Source organism: Maniola hyperantus, chromosome 6, assembly GCF_902806685.2.
Source record: "Maniola hyperantus chromosome 6, iAphHyp1.2, whole genome shotgun sequence".
Classification (NCBI taxonomy): Eukaryota; Metazoa; Arthropoda; class Insecta; order Lepidoptera; family Nymphalidae; genus Maniola; species Maniola hyperantus.
The window spans coordinates 3,694,613-3,703,562 of record NC_048541.1 but is presented as its reverse complement, the minus strand read 5'-3'; the positions used below and the strand labels follow the sequence as shown (position 1 = coordinate 3,703,562).

Sequence of the window (8,950 nt, the reverse complement as noted above, 5' to 3'; positions counted from 1 at the left end):
TATTTTTAGGCATAATCGGTTTGATTCATCGTGCAAATGTCGATAAAATACGATTGTAGTACGGAACCCTCAGTGTGCGAGTCGACTCGCACTTGGCCGGTTTTTATTAACCGCTTTGGTTTCTTCACGGCATAATAACTTGCCACGGCAGAAGCTTCTATTCGCGACCAGGCAGAGGAAATTTAGAAGTTATAAAATTTCCCCCTTGCCGGGAGCTCCAGGTCCTCCCATATAAGCATAACCTGATAAGCTGAAATCGGGCAATTTTTATTCACTTTGAATCTCTTTCAATGTGAATCGACCCTAAAAAATAATTTAGGAAAATAATTTACAAGCGTTTTCTACCAATATTGTGTTCAGTGGATTGATGACAAAAATACTTATTACAAGGTGACTTACATACTTTTACGCAACGCCTCTAGACGACGAATATTATTAGCTTTGTTAGTCTAATATTAGGCTACGATTACACTTGTAAGTTTTACTCACGTAAGTAAATTGTTTAACTTACGTAAGTTGTCAGTCTATTACCATAACCTACATAAAATAGGCATTATAGACAGACAGACACACTTATATTAGTAATGTTAAGTATATTCCTTTCACTTAATTTTTACAAAAAATTGTACTTAGTACTTACCAATCGTATTTGCTAACTATGGTTTCAAACACTTTTGTTATTTTTTCAAAATCTTTTTTTCGAACATTAAAATTACTCTGTCCATTTTATTTACACAGTGAAACAAAAACCTACATCTTGTGGCTATCGCATTCGAATGTTTTCCATTTGCTGTTATCAAGTTGTACAACAACCACAGGTTTTGATAATGTATTCCTTCTTTTAATGGGAATCGAGTTACATATTTTATGAGAAATCATTTTTTTTTATAAAAAATCGGCCAAGTGCGAGTCAGGCTCGCGCACCGAGGATCCCGTACTACAGTCGTATTTTTTTGACATTTTGCACGATAATTAAAAACTATGATGCATATAAATAAATAAAATCTGTTTTAGAATGCACAGGTAAAAGCCCTTTTATAATATGATACCCCACTTGAAATAGTTATCTTTCCATCCGTTTTTCTTTTTGAGGTAGGGAACATATTAATAATTTATGGCAATTACCTACATCAGATTCATAAGTCTATGGATTTGTGGCGGAAATGACAGGCAAGGCGAAGGGTCTGGCCGTCCATACATCACGGCCACAACTAACCTGCACTAACTTCACAGGCTTTACGTGCATGATACATCATATTTATTACATTTAGGTATTAGGCTCGCTTTTGTGCTAAATATGAGCTAACCTAGATGTAATATATTATTATGCTTGTAATATAGTATAACTTAAAATAAAATATAGTCTAAAATATTTAAAGAAAAAGTATTACTGATAGCCAAAAAGTGCTTATTTGCTAGATGTAAATATTTCAAATTTTTTCTACTGAAAATATTACAATAAAACTTAAAGCTACCCTTATCTAATTACGATACAAATCTTGCCCGCGTGGAATGGGGCCCAAGAATACTGATTGCATTTCCACACTGGACAGCCAGGCTGATCCGTTGCGCAAAAAATGAGCCAGCCCTTCTGTCACCAGATCGCGGTGAAATGTCTCGTAATTTTTTTAGCATTAAGACTCCAGACCCCAGGGTCTCCACGGCAAACGGAACAAAAATGTAACTCTCGATAAAAGAGGCATACTTGCGCCGCTACTTCCCGCTGTCTGTACCTCTGTACGCTTAGATCTTTTAACTTATACGCAACGGATTTTAATTTTTAATGCGGTTTCATTAATAGAATAATTCAAGAGGAATGTAAAATTATTGTTTTGTCTCAATTTGTTGAAATATGACGATAATTCTTCAAGATATACTAAATTCCTCTTTCCCCTGCAAGTACCTAAGCGTAAAGCTTGTGGTAGGAGTAGACTGTAGGTACGACATAGTGCAACGGGAGGGGTTTGAAAATAATATTGTTCGAGCACCTACATACGAGTTAAAAGCTTTTGTCGAAAAATCACACACTTTTTAAGAGCGGTTTGCAAATGCAAGCGCCTGCACTGAGCAGTATTGACTCCCGCGAGAGTTCCGGCTTCGGAAAATATTTACTGCAATGGCTCTATTCCAAGCCCCATGCGGGAATTTGTTTGTAAAGATAAAATGAAGGCATTATTCAGTTTATTTACACTGTACTAGTATCGAGCAAGGCTATTTTATGGAACTACTAGCTCATACCCGCGAGTTCGTCCGTGTGTTAAAAATTCCGTGGAAGCTCTTTGATTTTCCTGGATAAAAGGTAGCCTATGTTATTCTCCGTCCTTTCAACTATCTCTATGCAAAAAATCAATTGGTTGCTTAGGTAGGGCGTGAAGGAAGGACAAACAAACAAACACACTTTCGCATTTTCATTTTATGATATTTAGTATAGACTAGCTTATGCCTGCGAGTTCGTCCGCGTGGATTTAGGTTTTTAAAAATGCTGTGGAAACTCACAGATCTTCCGCGATAAAAAGTAACCTATGTAACTCTTCAGGTCTTTATCCATGTCTTGATAAAAATCGATCCGTTAGTAAAAATATATTTGTATTCTATCAATCGAGACTGTGATTAAGCGTAATATCTAATAATGAATACAAAATATAATCGCTCAATCAACCCGTCTGGAGACACCATCGTGCGCTATTGTATTGTCATCCACCATAGACCCCCTACCGGCCCGCATGCACATTGCACACTCATCATCATCATCATCATGATCAAGCCATCACCGGTTCACTACAGAGCACGGGTCTCCTCTCAGAGTGAGAAGGGTTTTGGGCCATAGTATACCACGCTGTCCATGTGCGGATTGGTAGACTTTACATTCCTTTGAGAACATTATGGAGAACTCTCAGGCATGCAGGTTTCCTCACGATGTTTTCCTTTACCGTTAAAGCAAGTGATATTTAATTACTTAAAACACACATAACTCCGAAAAGTTAGAGGTGCGTGCCCGGGATCAAACCCCGACCTCCGATTAGAAGGTGGGCGTCCTAACCACTAGGCTATCACAGATATTACATGCGCATGCAGTGAGCATGTACACTCACCAAAACAATAATGCGTCGATACAACGCAAAAGTAAATTCGAATTGATCACTTGATCAATTTGCCCAGCCGAATCGATTTTTACTGTAGGAACGTTGAACCGTTGAACGGTAGCGTCGGTCTACGTAAGTTTATTTTAGAGATTACAAGTAGGTATATTTGTAGGCTTAGGGAATAACCTTTTCCCGCACGAGTGAACTGTAAACACGATCTGACTTATAAAATGTATCCATGTTATATTGACATAATGGGATTAGATGGGCTCAATAGAAATTAGGCTTTCGAGCTAATCCCGTAGTAGGTATATTCCGCGATAGGTCGAGATAGCAATCGGGGTATGTGGCGGGGTACGCCCCGCACACCCGCACATCACCCGCGCTCGCCCGCACCGGGTTACGGCGGATGGCTGTGCGGGTGTACGGCGAGTTCCCTCGTTGACTGCCATCTCGACCTGTCGCGTACTATAGGTACATAATTTTAATTATTTGACGACGCGACGTCACTGGCAAAAATAATAAGAATTAAGTAATGTACCTACCTGCTAATTAAATATACTAATTACAATATATTCAAATCAAATCAAATCAAATCAATCTTTATTTGCTCAAATGTAGGTTGTTTGTTTTATGATACATTGATTTAGACTTGTATTTAAGACTATTGTAGAATTATGATTCTGTAATACAGTTTTCCGCACGTATTTTTAGTCAATATTTGCTAAACTTCAGTTGGAAGACTAAATAGAGAGTTCATTTATGAATATGCTTCATCATATTATATCATCATCATCCCTTCGTAGATTCGCTAATGAGCATGGGTCTCCTCTCAGTATGAAAAGGGTTTTGGCCAAAGCCTACCACGCGCGCTGGCCAGAGCCGACTGGCAGACTTCACCATATTATCGCTGCTTCATACACTTTTCAAGACATTATGGAGAACCCTGAGGAAATGCTGATTCCTCACAATGTTTTTTCTCCACCGTTAAAGCAAGTGATATTTGACAGCTTAAAATATTAGTACGACAGGAAACAGATCAATTTTTAGGTTTATTTCATCATCAACATCATGATCTACCCATCGCCGGCTCACTACAGAGTACGGGTCTCCTCTCAGAGTGAAAAGGGTTTTGGCCATAGTCTACCACGCTGGCCATGTGCGGATTGGTAGACTTCACACACTTTTGAGAACATTATGGAGAACCCTCAGGTATGCAGGTTTCCTCACGATATTTTCCTTCACCGTTAAAGCAGTGATATTTAATTAATTGAAACGCACATTGCTCCGAAAAGACCTCCGATTAGAAGACAGACGTCCTAACCACTAGGCTATCATAGCTTTAGGTTTGTTTAAATTTAGTTAATGTCTCCCTAGAGACACTGTCGTTATCAGGGGCACATATTTCGGTGATATCAGCAGATGCCGAGCAGTCACCACAAAACATCCTGACGATAAACTTAAACCACAACTTCCCTGTAACTGTTTACTCTTGCACACGTCGAATACTGCTACAACAATATTATAATGCATGAGTACAGTCTTTTGGTTCGTGTGACATACTACATAGTATAAAAAGAGCAGGGTCAAGATAGGTCGGTACAGTCAGCCGTGAGTGTCACGGCTAATTGGAAGTCTTTAATACTTTCCAGTTAATTGTTTTTAGTTTTTTTTCCTCCAAAATCTTCTACTGGTAAGTTACTTTTGTTTATTATTTCAAACTTAAATCATATCAGCCTGTTATACTTAGAATGTGTCCAGTCATAAGTTGGACAAACGTTAGGACGTATAATTTGTTTTTTTTAAAGAATATTAGCCATGTTAAATGACTAATATTCCCCTTTCCTCTCCAACGAAGCGTCAAGCTTGTGCTAGGAGTAGGTACGACAATAGTGCAACGGGTGGGGTTTGAACCGTCAACGGTTTTCCACTCCTTTACCCGTTGAGCTATTAATTAGACACTTTAGCATTAAAAAAATGGGAAAATCGATTGTTTTTAAAGGTTTTTTATTTTTCCACAAGGAAGGAAGTGTTTTGTACATTTTACTGATTCAGTTAGTAGGTATGGGTTGCCACTTGCCTGGAAGAGATCACTCTAGTGATAAGGTCACCCTTTGTTTTTTAAGTGTATCCTGTACTCCTTACTCTCTGTAATTTTGTTAACAAAATAGTTGTTTTTTAATTTAAATTCGTTTCACTTTGTTGTTGGTCAAACAACATGTTTCTTTGCTTGTATTTTAATTTTGTGTATGCAATAAAGTAGTTTTATCCTTTACAACAATGTTTATAAACTTGTATGTTTGAATAAAAAAATCAGTATGCATAACTTAATATATTCGTACCTGCTATTTCTTTTCCTTTAGCTCTTGTATTGTAGCAATATAACTTAAGGATAATAACTTTAGAGGCAAAGAATTGAATTTTTTTGTTTTGCTATTGCAGAACCTCATCATGTCGGATCAATCAAGAAAGAATCTCCTGCTATTCTTCGATCGCCCCACGGAGCCATGCTTCATGCAGAAAGGGGACGATGCCATCTTCCAACTGCCCGACAACTTCTACCCAGATAAATACAAGACCGTCAGCAACACCCTTGCCAACCGCTTCGGTGAAAATGCACAGCGTAGCATCCCTGTGCGCAACATTGCCTTGCCCGACCTATCTCTGCCTATGGAGCTCCCCTACAATGACCAGTTTTCATTATTCGTGCCTAAGCATAGGAAAATGGCTGGAAAGCTCATCGATATCTTCATGAACATGCGTGACGTGGATGATTTGCAGTCCATTTGCTCATACTGCCAAATGAGGATGAACCCCTACATGTTCAACTACTGCCTGTCTGTAGCTATTCTACACAGAGAAGATACAAAAGGATTGAACATTCCTACCTTTGCCGAAACTTTCCCCGACAAGTTCATGGACCCTAAAGTTTTCCGTCGCGCTCGTGAAGTGAGCACCGTTGTGCCCGTTGGCAACAGATTACCGATTATCATTCCTCAAAATTACACAGCGTCAGAGATTGAACCAGAACAACGCATTGCGTACTTCCGCGAGGACATCGGTATTAACCTACATCATTGGCACTGGCATCTCGTCTATCCCTTTGACGCCGCTGACCGTGCCATCGTCAACAAGGATCGACGTGGAGAACTATTCTACTACATGCATCAACAGATCATAGCTAGATACAGCACGGAGAGATTATGCAATGGTTTGAGGCGTCCTCAGCGATACAATGACTTCCGAAGCCCGATTGAAGAGGGCTACTTCCCTAAGCTGGACTCACAAGTAGCCAGTCGCGCCTGGCCCCCTAGGTTTGCAGGTTCCACCCTCCGAGACCTTGATCGTCCTGTGGACCAGATCAGGAGTGATGTTTCAGAACTTGAGACTTGGAGAGACCGCTACCTTCAAGCAATTGAAAACATGGCAATTGTTTTGCCCAACGGCCGTCAAATGGCACTAGATGAGGAGACTGGAATAGATGTTCTCGGAAATCTTATGGAGTCGTCTATAATCAGTCGTAATCGTGGCTACTATGGCGATTTGCACAACATGGGACACGTATTCATCTCATATTCTCACGACCCTGATCACAGGAACTTGGAACAATTTGGGGTCATGGGTGATTCAGCAACTGCAATGCGTGATCCTGTATTTTACCGTTGGCACGCGTATATTGATGACATATTCCAGCTGTACAAGAACAAACTTCCTCCTTATCCCGCTGAAAGGTTAGACTTTCCAGGCATCCGAGTGTCTTCAATTGGCATTGAAGGTCCTAGTGGAGCGAACCTGTTTACCACCCAGTGGGAGCAGAGTACGGTAGAGCTTAGTCGAGGACTCGATTTCACTCCTCGTGGTTCTGTGCTCGCACGTTTCACGCATTTGCAACACGACGAGTACAATTATGTTATTGAAGTTAACAACTCAAGTGGTGCGGACATGATGGGTACAGTAAGAATCTTCATGGCACCAATGCTAGACGAGGGTGGAAATCAATTGCCCTTCGACGATCAACGTAGACTTATGATCGAGCTTGACAAGTTTACAGAAGCATTACCAGCTGGTAGCAGAACTATCCGTCGCCGCAGCTTGGACTCTTCAGTCACTATTCCTTATGAGAGAACCTTCCGCAATCAGACCACGCGCCCAGGTGACCCAGGCTCCGCTGAGGCGGCTGAGTTCGATTTCTGTGGCTGCGGATGGCCTCACCACATGCTGATACCAAAGGGTACGGAAAGAGGATACCCGGTTGTGCTCTTCTGCATGATATCCAATTGGAATGACGACAGAGTAATTCAAGACTTGGTGGGCAGTTGCAACGACGCGGCTTCATACTGTGGTATTCGTGATCGCAAGTATCCTGACCGACGTTCTATGGGCTATCCCTTCGATCGCCCCACTCCAGCTACCAGCATTGCTGACTTTATGACCCCAAATATGGCTATTCAAGAATGTGCCATTCGATTCACTAATGCTACCAGACAGCGTGGTCAACAGCGGTAAGAGACAGGAGTTATAAGTAAGAGATAGGGTCAGTATTTAAAAACGTAAATGCTCATACAAAATTTTGTTGAAATATTTAAACAAACAGTGTTATTTCAAGAATTTAAATATACTGGTAAGGCTATTATTGTATTGATGAATAGATGCCTAAAAATCTAAATATATAAAAGGAAAAAAGCTGACTGACTGACCGATCTATCAACGCACAGCTCAAACAATTGGACGAATCGGGCTGAAATTTGACATGCAGATAGCATTTATGACGTAGACATCCGCTAAGAAAGGATTTTTGAAAATTCACTCCCTAAGGAGGTAATCAGCTAGTAACCAATATGCCTACTTATGACCCTGTCTCTTGGTATTTATGAAATAAAAGACCAGTAGCTAAAATTAACTAAAAACAATTGACTTGCAGTATAGCTAATGAAGGGGTAAAGTCAAGTTCCCGCAACACGAGATCCTGCGGATGTCTGGAACACTATGGCCCAGAGGATATAGATGCCCTTATTAGAAAACCCTATTACTATTCTAAGTGTTCGCATACAAAACACCACATATTTTAAAATATGGCACTGAATTACCCTGAAATTTAGTTTTTTGTTATACTCTTCTGGCAAAAACGACATGGCAAGAAAAATGGACTTTGATTTATCATTTTATTATTTTTTTAGATTTAAGTTTTGGGTCACTTATTATAGCTTAGCTCTTTAAGTTTATGTACATATAATATGTAAATACTTCTTAATACATTAGACCGAATAAATTAGCCTTTCACCATTCGGTTCTTTTATTGACACTTCTTTGTTTGTATTGCTATAGGTATGACCTACCTACTATGAGTAACTCTGTAAATAACAGGAAACTTTGAAGGAAAATTACTAATACAATATGCAGTTAGTTTATTTTGTAACGCAGATATACCTAATTATTATTATGAAATCAACATGAATATAATATAATTGAAGGAGAAACAGACTGACTGATATAATATTAAAGCTATATACAGCTCAAATCGCTGGGTCTATATAAAATTGAGTTGTGGTTTCCCTCTATAACATAGATATCCGTTTTGAAAAGATTTTGAAAAATTCAAACGGAATCTTAAAAAAACCACGCTGGAATAAATTAGTAAATAAATTTTTAGTAAGACCCAATTAATAAGAAAGTTTAGAGTCACTCAGCGGGCAATGGAGAGAGTTATGCTTGGAGTTTGATTACGTGATCAAATTAGAAATATGGAGATCCGTAGAAGAACCAGAGTAACCAACATAGCTCAACGGGTTGCTAATCTGAAGTGGCAATGGATAGGGCATATAGTTCGAATAAAAAACCGGCCAAGTGCGAGTCAGGCTCGCGCAATG

The 8,950-nt window shown here is 39.5% G+C and overlaps 1 protein-coding gene across 1 annotated transcript; it reads left to right on the top strand.

The window, feature by feature from the left end:
- The first annotated feature begins 4,662 nt into the window (after positions 1-4,662).
- PPO2 (Prophenoloxidase 2) lies at positions 4,663-8,366 on the top strand. Its single transcript, XM_034969147.2, has 2 exons — positions 4,663-4,776; positions 5,526-8,366. The coding sequence occupies exon 2, from the start codon at positions 5,535-5,537 to the stop codon at positions 7,587-7,589; it is 2,055 nt and encodes a 684-aa protein (XP_034825038.1). The 5' UTR covers positions 4,663-4,776; positions 5,526-5,534; the 3' UTR covers positions 7,590-8,366.
- Positions 8,367-8,950: the final 584 nt, after the last annotated feature.